This window comes from Acanthaster planci, linkage group LG02, assembly GCF_054643075.1.
Source record: "Acanthaster planci isolate LZ-2023a linkage group LG02, COTS_SCS, whole genome shotgun sequence".
Classification (NCBI taxonomy): Eukaryota; Metazoa; Echinodermata; class Asteroidea; order Valvatida; family Acanthasteridae; genus Acanthaster; species Acanthaster planci.
In genome coordinates this window covers 7,875,751-7,894,556 of record NC_141778.1, presented here as the reverse complement: position 1 = coordinate 7,894,556, position 18,806 = coordinate 7,875,751, and the positions used below count along the sequence as shown (strand labels likewise).

Below are 18,806 nucleotides of genomic sequence, written 5' to 3'. Positions count from 1 at the left end.
ACAGTTTAGAAAGAGGGCATGTATCATTTGATTCAATTCATTACAACCAGAACTGTTCAAACTCTATTCATGGGATGAGTGTTCAGGAGAGTGTTTATTTCAAATGAGATAGGAGACCTATTGCAGCACTTTCCATCATCTAACAACTATTTAAAAAGGATCTTATTTCACAGATTGCTGGATTAACCACTCCATGCCGGGGCATTTTTCAATGTTGATGATGCTGGGCCGGCATAATTATCATTTTTTTCGTTTTCAAAATTCTTCAAAAATTCATCATTTCATTTAACGGACGTGTATAGCCGCACGAAGTAATCTTTAGGCACTACTCTAAGTTGACAGGTGACCTTCATTGACGCCCGAGTATTTCAGCCAGGCCTGCAGCCTTGTAAAAAGAGCCCAGATTGTGCGGTGTTATGTAACTTTCTTTTGTTCACGAACCTGGCTCAGTGCACTGCTGACCTCTTTTCAATAGGGGCCAGATTAGCGTGCAGCGGTGCTGTGTGGCTCATCGCTGCGATGGTGGAGCGCTTTTGTCCCTAGTGGTAATCCGCTCGCTATAAATGCCCCAAACCCTGGTATACGGTTTCAAAACAAGGATTATCACTACTTTTGAGAGTGAAAAATGTCGATAATGCCCGGCAGCCTGGTCTTTTGTTCGGAGTACAGTCTTTTGTTACAGGGTCCTGTTTCCTTTGTCCGAGTTCAGAGTTCAGAGACCCCGGCCACGCATATAAAGCATACGTCTCCGATTCCGGAGTCCCCGGCAGGAAGTGGTTAACTTCCTAACATGCAGCAATTTTGCATTTCCAAACCTTAAATGCTGTGCCTTTGACCGGCTTGTCTGTCACTTCTGTCCAGCGAGAGCTGGTTTTCTCTTTCTTTTCAACGACATAGCCTTCGATTTCTGCCCCTCCATCATTTTCAGGCTCTGCCCACTCCAGATCCACAAAGTCATTGTCATAGTCAACAACCTCGGGCACACCAGGTGCACCGGGCTCATCTGTGAAGCGCAACAACATGGAAACCCGTAAACTTGTGACTAATCAGGGCAGCTAAAAATGTAGTGAAATGTGACTTGAGAAGGTTTTCCAACTTTGGACTTTGTCTCCATCTTAGCCAACACCTACAATGCCAAAACCACTTGTCAACTTTCGATGTTTGAATTCTCTCGTAGCCAAAACTTTACAATTCCATCTTCATTTTACACCACATGCTGTTTCACTGAGCCAAATACTCCAAACTTAAAGTTGGGGGGAATCAGGAAAGATCTGAAAAAACCTTGTTCCTATTTTACAGAGCTGTTAAGCAAAGAAATATTCTTTTGCACATTTCTGTAATGAACAAAAAGTTAGCTGAAAACCAATCATATGACAGTACAATCATTGGTTAGTAACCTCGTTTGGCAACCTCATTTGGCAAAGCAGTATTTTGCTGTCCTAAGCATATTTGCATACTTTGGAGGGCCATTAATATGTCCTACGGTCCAACGTCCACTGCTGCTCACCACAAAAGTGATGAGCAAGGAAAACATGTACGGGTTTTAAGTTTTCTGTTGATACTTTTCACCTATGGGCTACAGGTGGCTGAGGCATTTTACCGTATGGATTCTTTGCCAGGACAGTGTGTGGGGCCTCCAGATATTTGCTGACGCCGAAGCTCGTCTCAGCCGCAACGCGGAACATGTACTCTGTCTTTTCCTGAAGCTTGGTGACCTTAACAAAATGCAAGATTAAATGCAGTTTGATTTCACACTAAACAAGCTTATGATGTGTTTACAGTGGATAACACAAAGCAAATTACAGCTGCTACTAGAATTAGGTAGATGTCATTTTATAAACACTCCTTTAAACTCCTGTTACACTGTATTGTCACAAGTACTCCAAAGTTTCTCCAAACAAAATTTAATTGCAAAAGTTCTTTTAGGACCACTATTCATAAGACCAGCGTAAAAATGGATAGTTTTCTTTTTCTTGCTGGTAATTAAAGTACATGTAAAGATTACTGAAATGTACATTGGCAACTCATTGCAGACACTTGAGAAAGAGTTTCCTTGTTAAAAAGTGGAAGACTGTTGCAGTCGAGACCATCACAAGACCAGACACAAGACCAGACACAAGTAACAGGGTGCAATGACAAAGGAATGCTTTTGTTGCAATTCATTCAAATAGCTTGTGACTTAATTCAGACTGGAGGTCCAGATTGGTCTTGTGCTGGTATTGTCTTTTTCCAGTATAGTTTCATTATCACGTGTTGCGCAGCGCCATGATCAAGATGGAATGGCACTCTATAAATCTTGCTATTATTATTATTACTGTGTGGTCTTGTGAAGGTTTTAAGTGGTCTCGACTACAACACTGGTGGGAGAAAGGCTCAGAAGAATGCTCCAGAAAAAACCCTAGAACATCAGGTAGAGACTGAATACTTACTTCACATGTCTGGCTGCTTGGGATTCAAATCCTGGTCACAACTGTCCAACCCATCTCTCCAAATTTAACTTGATAGAGTAAACCTTTTTCATACCTTGAGGGTTAAGTCTTTTGTGGTGTCGTTGACAACGGACCAACCGGTCCGGTTGATGTCCCTCTTCTCAATGACGTAGTTTGTGATTGGCTGGCCGCCATCATCTGCTGGTGCCTGCCAAGACAGCACAGCTGAGGTTGCAGTGACATCGCTGATTTCCATGGGGCCTTTTGGGGGACCAGGCTTATCTGGGGGCAAATAAAACAAAGAAAATTGGAAGCATGTGCACATTGGTCAAACACTTGGAAACTTTGGTGGATATTGCATATATAGACATAATGAAAGACACACTAAGCATTCTGATACCTCACCCACAGATTCTGTATCTTGATTGGCTGGAGCCAGTCACTAGGTATTCACTATCATTTACCGTGTACGGCAAAATGAACTATATGAGTAATAACCAAAGTATCAACTGAAAACAAGTTACACATAACAACCAGTAGTGTACAAATTCAAGCATGCACACTGCAGGTACAAAGTAGTGGCAAAAATAGAACGCTCTATGTATCACCTTGAGAGGCCAATTTTACTATTCCACTCCAAGCAGTCAATATTTGTATATCCTGCACCCTGTGCGGCCACTCTCACTGCCCATCACATCAGTGTGAGAACTATATGGACAATTAGTTTCTTTATTCCATTTTTATCTAAAATTCCTGCACAACGTCCACACAGTTTTCCATAATGGAATACTGAATCTTTCTCTTCTAAACAGAATGCTCTCCGCAATATGCGTCTCTTGAGTGCAATGTTTAGTACTCTCAAAGAAGCAAGAATTGGTTCATTTCATTGTTTTTCCAAATCCACTGTGATTTAATAATTACATTTTAATCTCAACGCTCTTTCAAGCTGCATATTGAGGAGGCATATTCAACACAAAAGTACAATTTTAATGAAAGCGAAACAACTAATAGTATTGAATAAACCAGTTTGAGTATTATATTTGCACATAATTTGCTATATGTGCGCAACATGACGTTGGATATCAATAAAATCAGAGAAGTTCATTTCTGGATTTAAGTGCCACATTTCAAAAACTTTGGACAGCACAGTGTTTTAACAAGCTTGCAGGCTCCAACTTTTGTGCAGTCAAAAGTTTGCATGGTACTTTTTGACTGGATGGAAAATCCGAGAACTTAGATTTTATTGGCATTTCTGCACATTCATCTCCTTCACAAGGACGCCAGTCGGGTTCTTGTCCAGAATCTGAGAATCAGGCCAAAGCAGCTCAAACATACCTTATTATAGTTTGGAATAAGTCCGTCATTTTAGAAAAAAAAAATGAAAATGCCTGGAATCAGGCTTTTGCCTGAAAATTGGCATCCCCGTCTGGAGCAACAATTGTCAAATTGTATAACGTACGGGGCAGTTGCAAAGACCGAGCTGCAAGGTAGGGAGGAGGACTGTAGTCACCACTCACCGAGAACGTTGACGTTGGCTGTGCCCTTCTCGGTACCAAAGGGGTTAGTCACCGTGACAATGTAGACTCCCGTGTCACTGCGCTGGGCGTCCATGGTGGTCAGCTCGGCCATCTGTAGGTTGCTGCGCAGCTTGGTCCGGTCATCGGGCACCAGCTGCTCTTCATCCAAGCTCCAGGAGGCCTTGGGGGGTGGGGTACCAGTGAAGCTGACGGCCAACTTGATGGTCTGGCCGGCCTTGACTGTCAGGTCCTTCATCTGGGAGACGTCCAGAGAGGGTGGGACTGAAGAGGAGGGAGGTAAGGTGACAGATTTTCAAGAAATTATTTCTTAACAAGCAGTGTTGTCGTCAAGACCCCTTCAGACCATCCCAAGACCTCCAGTCTGATTTCAAGTCACAAGCAATTAAAAAAAACACGCAGCAGAAGTGTTCCTTTGTCATTGTTTACCCTATTAGTCGTGACTGGTCTCGAAATGGTCTAAAGTGAAACACAGTTAAAAAGCAAGAGTTGGGAGCATATTAAAATACTGCTGGCAGTAAAAGTAGGGAACAGGTTATTTCCATATGTAACCTTTTCCCACTTAAAACTGCCAATGAACAGAGGAGAGAAGGAAAAGTAATTACAGTCACAGAGGTGGGAAGAATGTCCCAGATTATTCAAGATAAAACCGAGAGAATCAGGGAGGGATTGAAAACCTGCTTACTTTCAGGATCCTTGGCCACGACAGGTGGAGACACCACACTGGGCTCGCTCAGCCCCGCCTCGTTCTCAGCCACCACCCTAAACTGGTACTCCTCCCCCTCCACGAGGTCCGGCACCTTGTACTTGGTGTCTTTGGTGGGCCTCTTGTTGACACGCTCCCAGTCGCCCGTCTCCGGGTTTTTCTTCTCTACGTAATAGCCCCTGATTGGGCTGCCGCCATCATCCTTGGGCTTGGTCCAGGACAGGCCCACCGAGTCCTTGGTCACGTCCTCGACAACTGGCTGGCCTGGGGGTAGAGCTGGATCTGTGGGGGGTTGATGGGGAGAGGTTTGAGCAACAGTGGGAAGTGTGGCTCGGGACAGTTCATTACTTCAGGAGGTTTTCAATCTTTCATTCTTGCAAGGTTCCAGACTTTTGTTTAAGTTGCATTAGAAAAACCAAAAGTTAGCCGTTTCTTTTTATTATTATTCATTTTGGCATCCTGAGGAAAATGGACCGAGTATGAGTGAAAAAAGTTGACAGTCTTACTGGTTCACATCGGGCGCGATTCATTTGGAGGACTTAAACTCAAAAGAAGCTCTGGTAACATAAGACTTATTTTGATAGATTGGGTCACATAAGCAGCCACAGCCATTCAGAAGCAGCTTAAACTTTACTGTGTTTAACTTAAACTGTGTTTTTTCTCACCGATTGGCTCCCGTGCCAGCGCAGGCTTGCTGGGGGGGCTCGGTTGGCTCTCTCCGGCCTTGTTGACAGCGATGGTACGGAATTCATAGTTGCCCCCCTGGATCAAGTCCGGCACCTCGTAGCTGGTGCCCTTAATTGGGGTCTTAGTAGCCTTGGACCACTTGGGGGATCCAACCTCCCGCTTCTCAACAATGTAGCCCGTGATCGGGCAGCCACCATCAAATTCAGGTGGGGACCACTTCAGCTCGATGCTGCCATCGTGGGTGTCCACGACCTTAGGTGCGTCCATCTGATCAGCAGGCTCTGAAAAAAAAGTTTGAAAGACAATGAGAAGGGCATTAGATACCGGTAGTTCTCAAGGCTTCCAATAATCCATGGGCTCTGCGCATGAATGAGTGAGGGCACTGTTACTCAGCAACAGATTCCTGGGGCTGACACATAGGTCGAGTTCAGGTGGTCCGTTCTTGACACGGGTTTCGTGTTCTAGCGCTGGAACGGCGGGAACACGACCCAAGAACACTGTTCTCGGAACAGGATCACACACCACCTCCTCGTCAGGATTTTACACAAACACACGGACAAACTCGTGAGATTTGATTTTTGAACAGCCGCAAAAAGTACCGATGTGGCTTTACAAAACCGAAGACAATGGAAAGTTTTGCAAAATTAGCATTAATAATTTTCCATGACAGAAATGAACTTTTTAAATGGAAAAGAAGTAAGCCCAGTTATCCAACATTAACTCTTGAAGAATGCACAAGGACGCTGCCATGTTGCATGTTGCTTGCCACAAATAACTACTAACGCTAATAACCGGTTGTACATTCCTGGCGTTCGAGCAACCGACCCACGAACAACAAATCAAGCTGTTCGTGAACAAACGAGAACTAGCCGCCTGAACTCAGCCAAAGTGTGCATGCCTTGTTCACATACACATGCTAGAATGACATACTTTCAAATAATAGCAGGCATTCCTATCTTCCTGTAGCCAACAAAATCAAAGATCTCATCCTGCACTGAGAGTACCCTTCCCACTCAGACTTTTGATGATTCATTTGACTGTTCCTCTTAGTTTTGTGACACACATCCCTCACCTCAAAATGCCCCCAAAACTATTTTTCAGAAAGGATGGAACCTTGTGTGGACCTGGGCAAGTTCACACAATGTCTTCACCATCAGCACTGTGTGGACATCCTTTGTTCTAAAGTCCAAACGAGGAATACTATTGCTTGTTCACAAGCATACTTGACTAACTGTCATCTGACTTACATATCTTATGTTGACAGACCTGATCTTCACAGCAACATTTGAAAAGCAAACTATATTTCTTCGAAACCTTGCCTGATTACAGCAGAATGAGTCTAAAATGTGAAAACACAGGAAAAGGCCTTTTACCAAATGGCTCCTTGGCAACCTGGGTCCGGTCCGTCTGTACAGGTTCACTGGAGCCCACTGCATTCACGGCTGCCACGCGGAATGCATACTCCTTGCCTTCAGTCAGGTTGGGGACAGTGAACTCGGTGGCCGACACGCTGTCGCTGGAAACTGTCCAATCACCACGCTTGACCTCCTTGTACTCCACCACATAGTGCGTGATCTCCGAGTTGCCATTGTCCTTGGGTGGTTTCCAAGTCAGTGACACCGAATGCTCGTTGTAGCCAGAGATTTTGACATTTTCAGGACCTTGCGGCTTGTCTGAATGCAGAAAGTTTAAATTTGATGGCTTTATGAACTTCATCATTGGGAGCTCGGTCACTGATAAAGCATGTGCTAAGGATTTCTATGATATCAAGTTTTAACCTCAGTATAGCCAATTTTCCTCCCACCACTCAAAGCAAACAGGAATTATTCCATCGTGGCCTGTCCTAAAAGCTGTCTTCTGGTCATTACTTTTTGGACTCAGAATTTTTTCCAAATTACTTTCATAACTTGAAGTTAGCTCGGTTCAAAGAGCACCTATGCTTTATTCAAGTGACCCACTGATTCAAACAAGCTTCTGTCAAGTTTATTTGTTTAGCATATTAAACATTCCACTTGGCTGATCCACAACAAAAACAGCAAGTTGACCTACTTTTCTAAGTTGGAATTTAGCTCAAATGGTCAAACAACAACCCGATATTCAGATTGCCCAAGTCTCATATTCCAATCCATCCGGTTTCCTTAACGTTAAACTATACACATGGAAAATCTGCACCTGAAAATCCTACTTATACAGCTTTGAATTAAGCTCCAGTGTTAGAATGCTGGTCAGGTTTCTAACGTGTCTCGGGTTCATACCACGCTAGTGAATTTCCTTGAATATCGTCTATTAAAGTGTCCATTTGGTCAATCTTGGACAAGCCACATAAGCACCCACCGATGACAGTGATTTTGAACTTGGCCGACTCAGTGCCATGCTTGTTGGTGACGCTGACAGTGTAATCGTCTGTGTCATGGCGGTCAGTGTGCGTGATTAGAAGAGTGGCACTCATGGGCATGGTAACCATCTGGGTCCGGTCATCGGGTGCCAGCAAGGCACCGGGCTTAGACCATTCCACTTGGGGTGCAGGGGAGCCTGAGATATCCAGAGTCACCTCCACGGGCTCACCAGCCTTGACGATTAGGTCCTCCATGTCCAGGGGCATCTTGAGGGCGGGTGGAGCTACATTTGCAAAAAACAGGGGAATTACAAAATCTCAACTCACAGGATGAGCTAAAAACCAAATCTGAGGAACAAAATACAAATGCATACACCAAACCTAACAGTATAGTATTTTGAGCATTCACTTACCATAAACTAAAGGACTTGACATTCAGATTGACATTTGTGACCCGCTCTGCCAAAAAGGGTATTAAGGGACGCTGTGCTATTTCACACTAAGGGCTTTTGTGTGGAGAGGGTATTTTTTACTTGTTGGTTTATTGGCTTCTACACAGTACATCAACACATTCACAATTCATTCGCAAGAAACCAAACTGTTGCTAAGGATATTCAAAAGATTTTCTTCTTGGCTGATTTCTTTTCCACTTCCTGAGTTTAAAGGGCTTTATCTCTGACAGCACTTCTGTTAACGTGCATGATACATGGATGATTATGCAAAAATCAGTATATCTCCAGATTGCAAAATGCCATACGGTTCAAACCTACGCCAAATTAAAGCTTATGATGTAACTCACCTTGAAAAAAAGTCCCATAATACCCATTTTTGTGGAGCCAATCACATTTGACAGTACTCGATACTTGACAGCACGACAAACTGAGTACTCACTTACAATGTAGCAACAGATTTGAAATCCAGGTTTGATGTTTGTCTGCACTTGGTAACTGAAAATACTGAGTAGTCACTTAGCTGCCGATCAGAGATTTGACATCAAGATATCTCATAGTAGCTGGTAGTCTTAACCCTTCCTATAAACTCATCCCTATTTTGGAGTTTATTGAGTCAGTTAAATTCTTGCAATTTATTCATTATTTTTCTTTGTTATATCTAGATGAGTTACATACACCGTACATGTACATTGTGAGTTATAATCATTAACAAAATTTGAAAAGAAAATCCAAGTAAGACCCCTTCCTATCAATGGCGGCCATTCTGAACACCAAACTTAAAAAAAGATGCCTTGTTTGGTGGAATTTTGGCACAAATCGAATGAAACAACTTCCTGGGAGACTTTTGAATGTATTACTACAAAATATGACTAATTTCATGACAAAAACCTCAGAAAGCAATTGTATTTATCGTTGTCATAGTAAAAAACTACTCTTATTTCCATAAACTACATAGATATCCAGTAAATAACCATATCTACAAATAATGGAGGTTTGGCGTCTTTTTAACTTCACCCTTCAAAACATAACATTCTAATTCAAAAACGAACTGCACCAATGAGAAGCCAGTCTACAAAGCTACTGTAAATAATGGTACAGAACATGAGTCAAAAGAGGGAAGCAAACACAAAAGACATCACGCTGAAATTTTCCATTGCTGGCAATCAATTTTACATGGGGCTGAATTGAAAGGGTCAAAAGAGTCATATGACAATACTGAGCACTTTCAGATTTGATATCTAGATTTTGACAGTGAACATGCATTTGGTACCTGTCACTCACCCTGGACTTTGAGATTTGACCGGGTGGCTCTCGCCTCGTCCAAAGCACAAGCATAGTTGGCCTCATCCTCAGGAACCACGTCCTTGACGATCAGCTTGCGAGTGTTTCCATCAGCGACCATCTCGTACTTGTCATCATCGTCACCAGGCATGATGGGCTGGCCATTCTTGAACCAGAAGACCTCAGCCTCTGGGCTGGACACTTCCGTGGCAAACTCGGCGTCCTGGTGGGCAAAGGCCTCCACCTCGTCCTGGAGGTTACCAGTGAAATTTGGGGGCTCTGAAACAGGTGAAAACAAAAGATTAGAGACCACAGGCCATCGACAATACTGGACTCTATTAAAATGACATGCTGATCAGTGCCTAACTTCATGGCGCCGCTTTCATGCTTACTTAGCATGAAATTTTGCTTATCGTAAGCACTATTATGTGGCAGTGCTTGACATGGTTGTGGTTGTGCTGACAGTTGCGTGCTGATGGGCATTTCCATTGTTACATCACTAAATTACGCAAATTTCTCCTCTGCGGTAAGTGTTCCTTTTGCTGTAGTTACTGTTTACGATCTCCACAAAATATGCAGAGCCTGTCATTGCATAAAATCATGTGCTTAGCAGTGCCATGAAATTGGGCCCAGTTAGCAGACTTCTGTGCTAAGAGATCCAAATACCTGTGACAGTCAGCTTGGCCTTGGACTCCAAATCCACAAACTTGACGGTGTACTCCCCAGCATCATCGAATGTTGCCTTGTAGATGACTAGCCTACGCACCCCCTTGTCCATCGTGGCGGCCACTCGATCATCCAACTTGACTGGCTTACCATCCTTCAGCCACTTGACCTCTGAGGTGAAGTCTGAAATCTCGCAGGTCAAGGCACAAGGTTGGCTCTCCACCACAGTGACAGGTGACAGGTCCTTGATAAACTTGGGCTTGGCTGGGATAGGCAGATAATGTCACAAATGCAATTTTTACACAGATGAAATAGAAGCATACGGGAGCAAGTTTCTCATCCGGCTACTTCACAAACGGGGCCCTGTTTATGACAATAATTGTGGTCTTAAAAATACATATTACAAGCCATATCAAAGTTCAAGGTCAGATAGTATAAGACTTGACTTGGACAGTAAGACCCTCACATTTGACAGTCAGATCGGCACGGCTGTAGCGGCCAAAGGCACTGATGGCGATTTCACCCTGGTCATCCGGCCTACAGTTCTTGACAATCAGGGTGTGGCGTCTGCCAAGACGCTTGATCTCACACTTCTTGTCACGTGGCGGAACTTTCTCGTTGTTCTTATACCACTGCAGCTCCATGCAGTCGCCTGACAGCTCACAGTTGAACTTAGCATCCTGCCCTTCGTGGACTTCCACAGGTTTCAGCAATGTCACAAAATCCACCTTTGGTTTCCCAGCTACAGAAGAAAAAACAAAAAAAACAAAAAGAGAGAGATTCCTAATTCAAACTCCCACTTTTTGTAACAAGTTCTTTATTGGTTAGTCAGCACTCTGCATGCATTTCAGTTACACATGATGACATGGTGGGTCAAACTAACTGCCCTCTGAAGAACATACTGAGCATGAATATCTTGCTAGAGCAGAGGGCAGGAGACCAGCTGGAAGTCTGTCATAGTTCAACAGGACTTGTTGGCCGGTACCCATTCCATCGTGCTTAACAAATATTCATAGCTGAGCAAAATTTTCCAGTTGGCAGGAGAGTTTCATGAAATTTGAGCAAAAACAGGACTTGTGAATGAGGGCCTGGTGTTCTAAGAAGTGAGAATAAAATAAATATTGATCATCAAGTTGGATAAAATGACTAAGGACACGAAAGGCATATCTCTTTTAAACAAGCCAATATCAAAAATGTAGGCCTAAAGGTCTGAGCAGCACCATCTTGAACAAACCTTGGCCTAATATCCAACTTCAAAACAGGAGGAAATGACAGAGAAGGCAGAACAAGATAATCAATAATTTGCATTTTGTAGGGCTTTTTGTTGGAAGGAAACGCATATGCAGGTTGGAAGTGTGCAGTCAGACAGAAAACAAAATGTGACCATATGAAACTATTGCCTTAGGCCTCATTTTTCAATTATTTTTTAAAGGGTTTGCCTTAAAGAGAGCAAATGGAGCTCTTTTCTATGAATCACTTTAGCTTTGCATGCCGCAGAAAATCATGATTAAGAGTGACAGATGCCAAGGGATCCTACTGAGTTACATTATGCAAACTTCTTTTGAAGGCCTTTGACACAAAAACTGGCTCTGGTTACTTCTGATTCATTTATTAGGTTAGGCCAAATATAACCTTTTCAGGTCAAAAATCTATGCCATGTGCTCATTTTTATTAGGAAAGGAGTGGGAGACTAGTATCTGTATTTAAGAATAGTGGACTGCTAATGACTGGAATTGTACAAGTTTGCATTAATGGAACCTCAAAATAACTAGTATGCACTTCTGTGCAATGGACACGGCAAATTGACTGTGGAGGTGTGGTGACAAGGAAGGATAGAACACCATATTTATGTGTGGATGGTGTGACAAGGAAAATTGGAAATCTCAACATGTGCTAAGGTGCTAACAATGAAATGGGACTTCAAACTGCTAAATACAAAAAAAGTTGACCAAAAGGGTTATACCATTATCAGTGCAGGGGAGATTTGTTTTTCTTTCTTGTTTTTTCCCAAAGAGGAAAGAAACAGAACAAACTGAGTGATGTCAAAGTCACTTCCATGATCAAGTTTTGACACTATTTACTTTCAAACAAGAGTGGAAAATCTACTTTCTATCTGTTTGGGAGGAAAACGTAATGGGGTAAAATGAACAAACTTTGAAAATCATGAATGGAGTGTTATTTATCGTGTGAAAAGGTGAACATAGTAAAGTGAAGAAAACAGTGAAACAGAAAATGAAAACGATGAAGACTTTGAGAAAAGAGTGGGACAAAAATAAGCAAAAAAATGAAAAAGGAACCATCCAGCGGCCATCTTTGTTTTATGTCACATTTAAGTCTCACGACGGAAAAAGGACAGCCTACATCAGATTGATAACAGGCCGAGGATCTAGACAGCCGCTGCATGATTAATCCTGGGGGGGCACAGTTATGTACTTACGTGGAGGGGCGGCTGTATCATTATTAATGATTTGTCATGATTGAGTGAGGTGGATTATGGGAGAGACAGGATTGAGAAAAGAGAAGGAAAAGAGATGAATACAGAAAGAGTCAGAAAAGAATGAAAAAGAAGCGCAACCTAAAAAAAAGTACACTGTAAACATTTCTGATAGGAACAGGAAAAAAGAACAGAGGCTACTCGTACAGATTCCAGACAGAGTGTTCTTTATACATGTACATGAACCCCCAAAAAAGTGGGATGAGTCTTATGCTTGTTTTCAAGTGGATCAAACAGATGTGGAACTCATTGGATAAATCTCACACATAAGTGAAACATTAGTCCTGGCTTGACTGTTGGAGTCCTATTTTGCATTCATTTTGCTGACACTGCAACTTTCAATAACATAATGTTGAACAAAGTGATCTTTGTAATGGAACAAATATATCGGTAAATGAAAGAACAGTTCTTCCCCATTGAATTTTTGTCTTTTACTTTCTGGCACACCAAAAAACCTTTACTCAGCCAAGTTCTACATATACAAATGGCGTCAGGAGATGAAATGAAAAGCCCTTGAAAGAAATGAACAGGTTTTTGAGATGGCAACAACAGCGGACGGTGAGATGCTGAGATCTTACATGAACCTTATTTGAGGTGATTTAAAACACAAATATTTACCTGAAGACCAACATACTTTGCATATTCATCATGCAACATGCATATTCAGCAAACACATGCCAATGTCTCTCAGGCAAAGCTGCAAAGGGGAAATGATGAATGCGATATGAATTTACTCCAAAGTGCTCTCAAATTCAAACTTGTCATACCACCCTTGGGGAGCACCCCCTGTGCTACCAATGACGCCACTTCTCTGTCGGTCATGGTTGCCAGGCAACGGTGCACTGTGGTTAAGCAGGCATCATCAGCCAATGGGCACACGGCAAGAAAGGGTGAAGCCAGGCAAAAGTTACAAAGCGCAGGGGACACACAAAGAATTGGACAGAAGCAAAGTAAATTTGCAATTGCCAAGCAATCAACGTCAACATCTGAACAACAAAGCTAGAAAAGCCATAGAAAGAGAAACATTTGAAACGGAACAAGCAATTCTTTCTTAGAGTTTCAAAGCACAAACAAATTTGCTCTGCAAAGAAAACAATTCAAGAGAAAGCAGATTGAAGTGTACACACATATTCTAAGCAAGACTTCCGAACAGGAATTATAAAGAAACTTATAATAAGCAGTATCATATGCAGATTTGCATCACACTGTCAAAATTGTTCAGTCCAGCACAAAATTTTCAGAGACAGCATGCAAGCAAAACAGTTTTCTCCAAAAATGACAGATATGCCAAAAAAGACAGTGCAGAAAACCCTGGAAAGATTCATTAACCCATCTTAATAAAACAAGATTACAAATAAATACCAATGCAACTACATGTAAATGTAGATATGGTACCGGTAGCTGTAACTAAACAACCACAGAGCCATTCCCAAAATGTTTTTAATGCTCTTAAAGTGAAGGAGATCATCACTGCATATTAAGTTCCATCTGCACAAAGCATGAAGTTCAATTTTTCTCAAAATTTGTGTGGCATCAGTAACAGTAACAGAAAATTTGAAATAAGAAATACGGTGAAGCAAATTGCCTTCAAATCGTAACAGGAAAAAGGTGTTGACGAACACAAATCACCCACTAAGCCTTTGCCTGAACCCAAAATTTAATTTGTGTCATGATAACCATCTCCAATGGAAAAACCAGTTCTATTGTTATAGCTAGAATGACCTTAACCTTTGACCTATCAAGTTCAAAATAAAGAGACTTCTAGAGAACACCAAGAGCAAGTTTGAAATTGATATGTCAAGTCTTTCGCAACTCAAGCTATGGTAGGAAAAATGCCTGCATATAATCTCCCTTAAAAGCAGTAACGGCCGAGCAAGCCCACACACACACACAAAAGAAAAGTGTAAACGCACTACCACTGGAATTGTATGGACTCACCATCGACAACTACATTGCATTTGGACTCGGCAAAATCGCCAAACTTGACCGAGTAGTTGCCGCTGTCGGCCACCTTCAGGTCGGTTATGGTCAGCTCATAGTCCTGCAGTGTGCTCTTGATCTTGTATTTCTTGCTGGCCTTAAGCTCCTCACCATCCTTGTACCAGGTGGGTTTGACATCATTGGCCCGACAGCCCACCTCCAGGGTCACGCGGCCGTCCCGCTCATTAACTCGGGTCGACTTTAGGGGCCGGGTGATATCTGCGCCCTGGCAGAAAGATGGGGGGAGGAAATTTTCAGTGTTGAATTGAGTATTTCACAAGAAATTCGCAACAATTTTCGTATTGGGAGATTTGTCATTCACCAACTTATAATTGTATAAATATTTATTTGCTGCTTGTTGAGTCGAACCGCACAGCCAACCCTGGCAAGCTGGGTGAGCAGTTTAAGATGTCTGCAGTAGTAAGCAGGAAGTCATGGGTTTGAGCCCCACCCATGCCAGCTTGTAGATTTTTTCACAAGTTGTGCAATAACAGAGTATACCGGTATATAGTTCTAAATATGTCGGTGAAGAAACTCTCAACACAAAAATTAACATCTCCACAATGCAATAATCATTGATCAATAATCACATCTCATTAGAAAGCTTTCACAAAAGCTGTCACAAGTGAAGTGTTGAATTTAAGTATTTCACATGAATTTTTCACCACTTAATACAAGAGCTGTCACAAGTACCTTCAAAAACAGCAGATAAACAATAACAAAGTAAAGTCTTGTTAGAGTTTATATGAAAAGCTTATGACTTTCATAGTCTGTGTCTGCATGCGATATATTCTTGGTTGCAAGAAAATGTAAGCATTATCCTCAGATCACATCACATGAACAGCCAACACTGACCTTTCTGTGAACTCGATATAATCACATAATGCAAAAGTACACTCCAGCTCGGATCAAGAGTATACTCTCACTCATCTGGCGCAGTGGGTTATATTCTTGCTGCTTGTGTACTCAAGAGCGTACTCATCTTAAAATGAGTAAATTACTCAAACGAAACCAGTGAGGTTGGTGTTCTTGTAATGTACTTTTCAGCATTTGCCCTCCAGGGTTAAAACTCATTTTATGGACCCTGTGACAGTAACAGTACTGCATTCCTGCCAGGGCCAAATTTCATCATGGAGCTGTCTGAGGAGAATCTTTTGCTAAGCAGATATCTGTACTAAACAAAAATGAGTAGGGAACCAGTCCCAAGTCTGCATGCCATCAAAGTGACCGGTAATCTGTTTTTGTTCCTGCTTTGCATACTTATAGTTTCTGCACTTAGTACATTTTTACAATCAGCAGGTGGAGGAAATCACTTACCGCTTTGTCAGGTAAATCCGTGTCCTTCAGGGTGCCCCAGTCTGGTACCTCAATCTTGGACTCGCGTCGCTGTACCTCCCTGAAAAAAAGTACCCAAGCCATTTGGCATTACATCTACAGAGCTTTCTCCAAAAATGATATAAAAATATCAACACATTGGGGGCCATTCAAAAATTTGTCAGTGTTAGATTTCAACTGTGTTTCCAGTTTTTTCACCCCCCCCATTTTAATTTTAAAAGATTGACTTGCTATCAAACAAAAATCCCAATATAAGCACATACATACATGTATGGACATGCATAGGCATGCCTATGAGGTTCAGTGGCAGTGTGATGGCATAGTTGGTCTAAATGTTTTTTAAGTGTTTATTATAAATTAGTACCAGTCTTCAGTTTGATGTCTAGTGCATTAATTCATTATCGCTTGTGTTGTACATAAAGTGAAGCTGTCAACAAGCTTTTAGATACAGGAAGCTACCACATTTACAGGTATCAGAAATCCGTGGTTGTTGTGGTCTTCACATGTTCTGACTTTCAGTGGGAAAACTTCGTATCTGGACTTCAATCCAAAAATTTTGAACTTACCTGTGTCGCAGCAACTGACGGAAATCTAATACATCAGTTTCTGGTTTTTCTGGTGGCAGAAAAAAAAGGACAAAACAGGACTGGATAGTTATCACTGACCATCCATTAAAAAAAGTATATATATGTAGTTATCAGTTGTTGGAAAACTATTAAACAGTGTTGAGCAGCATTTCACTCGTTATTCTTTTCCCATTCAAACGCTGTGTTGAAATACAGTACTTCCACAATTATCTTCATATACCAATCAACAAATTAAGGACAAGGAAATGCAATTCTACAATTATGCTTTTGAAAATTGTCGACAATCTGACAAAAAGAAATGCTGAAGAAATATGAATGGAAGTACTTTGCAACGATGACAGAGGGTAAAAAGGTGGCTGTAATTAACCAGTCACAGATCACCAAGGAGATAATGGGGCCTGACTATCCTTTCAATAATCATTAAATTTCACACTTCCGCTGGTGTCAGAATCCAATTCCTTTTCCTTCTCCTCTAACTTTATAATGAAGTTTATCATTAAAAAGTACTAGTAATGACAATTTCCCCTGGCACAAGAAACAAAGACTTTACACTTTAAAAATGCATAGTATTTCCCAAGCATATGATCCTCTGGCTACCTAATAAAATAATATAAGACTGAAAATTTGAAGAAAAAAAAAAGTATTTTTAAATTTGTATTTGCTTTCTCTAACCAACAATTTCTTTCAAAATATAAATGTGATACATGTAAAAGCTTCAGTCAAATGAACAACTTTGTTCAGAATCCACAACCCCTGGTTTGAATTTCACAAATGAAAATAAATTTCACAGCAAGTTGGAGGACAATGAAGCCTCAGACATAGACAATACGATGTATCCAAATAAAAGTTTTGCCTGTTTGATTTTGAAAACTTAATGGCACACCTTCTTGCGGCGTTTCTTCTGGTTCCACTGGCTCCGGGTTGTCTGTTTTCCAAGGGATGGGCAAAAGTTTGCACGACAGTTTTTCAATAACATCACGCAGGTCTCAGTTTTACAGAAGTTAAAAGTGCAATCTCTTTTGTTTTATTCTGTTACTATTGAGTGAGTTTGAGGCATTTGTTATCCAGCTATCAGAAGTGCTTTGTTTTGCTAAACAACATTAAAATGTGGTGCTAACTAGACTACATGGCTTCCCACATAAAAAATGAAGAGGAAGACTTCTGTGATTTTCCCCCAATGTTTCTATGATCAAAACTGAAGTTGCAAAGTCCTGCAGAGTTACTGAAAGCCTTGGATTCCATGGCTGTCATTAGGTAGCTCTGTGCTTGTCGCGGAAAACTCTTAAAGGAGTGAGGGAAAGTTTTCTGTGACAACTATGGAATATCTTTGTGCAAATCAACAAAATGAACGAATAAGGAATCCTTTTCAACTCTCTTGCCCCATCTGCTCATGACAATGCCAAACATTTCTCCCGAACAAATTTCCATAATCTCTCTCGGATAAGGTAAATTCTACATTCTTGTAATTGCCATGAAGATGTTTCCCAGTACAAAACGGAAAAATGTGACAATGGAATTTCCATTTCGGTGCAGTAGACAAAATGGAACCATGGCAGGAATGTTGGACATCGCTCCATGTACATGTCAAAACCTCAAGATGTTGCACAATACTTCCCCTTCAAGATCTTTTCCACAGAAAATTGTCCTTATTTCCTTAGTCACCCCCTTCCTCAACTCAACAAAGACTTCCTCAACCACAGGAATCCTACTGTAAAACTGAGCCCTGGTCTGGGTCATCATGAGGTCGGTGCAACAAAAATTAAAGTGCATCGTGGGGAATGTGTGTGAAGAGGGGAGTGGGGAAGGGAAGAGTGGAAAAAAACCCTTTAAGCCAGTGCAGGTCTACAGAACGGTAATGTGGAAAACTAAAACTGACATGCACAGCTGCAGATTAAGCGTTAAAAAAGGAACTTCATTTTAAACCTTGCAGGTCTCAGCATATCATTATTAATCATTAAATATTTTATCAATCTAACTTTTGTTACTCTACACTCAATTAGACCAATTATGTCAATAATTTAGAAGCTCTTTGTGTTGTCTCCTTATAGTAAAAGTCACATGTACCAGGCCAAGTAAAAACAATATTGCTTTTTACTTCTGCTTTCAAGAAAGCTTACTTTCCTTAATAGAAGTATGCTTCCCAACATGGTGTGCTTTTATATACTTTCCTTTTGGAAGCAATGTTGAAGTATGTTGCTTTTAGAGAACAATAGAATACATTCTCATTTCATTTGCTCAGATTCAAGACCTACTTGGCCCAAACAAGGATGTATATCGTACAAAAAAGTTCCACTCCAAATCCCAATTTTTCTTTCTATT

At 41.4% G+C, this 18,806-nt stretch overlaps 1 protein-coding gene across 8 annotated transcripts in view; it reads right to left on the bottom strand.

Annotated features, from left to right (window-relative positions):
• Positions 1-18,806, bottom strand: part of LOC110979570 (twitchin-like) — a 106,111-nt gene that overhangs the window by 47,104 nt on the left and 40,201 nt on the right. For 5 of the 8 annotated variants that reach the window (XM_087131957.1, XM_087131968.1, XM_087131978.1 and 2 more), the window contains 16 exons: positions 17,371-17,412; positions 16,467-16,515; positions 15,883-15,961; positions 14,524-14,791; positions 13,353-13,427; positions 10,558-10,833; positions 10,092-10,355; positions 9,426-9,704; positions 7,692-7,976; positions 6,731-7,030; positions 5,336-5,638; positions 4,650-4,952; positions 3,947-4,228; positions 2,524-2,711; positions 1,601-1,715; positions 816-1,003 (listed from right to left, as the gene is read on the bottom strand). In XM_087131957.1, coding sequence (XP_086988083.1) covers positions 816-1,003; positions 1,601-1,715; positions 2,524-2,711; positions 3,947-4,228; positions 4,650-4,952; positions 5,336-5,638; positions 6,731-7,030; positions 7,692-7,976; positions 9,426-9,704; positions 10,092-10,355; positions 10,558-10,833; positions 13,353-13,427; positions 14,524-14,791; positions 15,883-15,961; positions 16,467-16,515; positions 17,371-17,412 — 3,296 coding nt within the window. Of the gene's footprint in view, positions 1-815; positions 1,004-1,600; positions 1,716-2,523; positions 2,712-3,946; positions 4,229-4,649; positions 4,953-5,335; positions 5,639-6,730; positions 7,031-7,691; positions 7,977-9,425; positions 9,705-10,091; positions 10,356-10,557; positions 10,834-12,528; positions 12,541-13,352; positions 13,428-14,523; positions 14,792-15,882; positions 15,962-16,466; positions 16,516-17,370; positions 17,413-18,806 lie in introns of all 8 variants that reach the window. The other 3 variants (XM_087131971.1, XM_087131972.1, XM_087131963.1) reach the window with 3 other exon arrangements.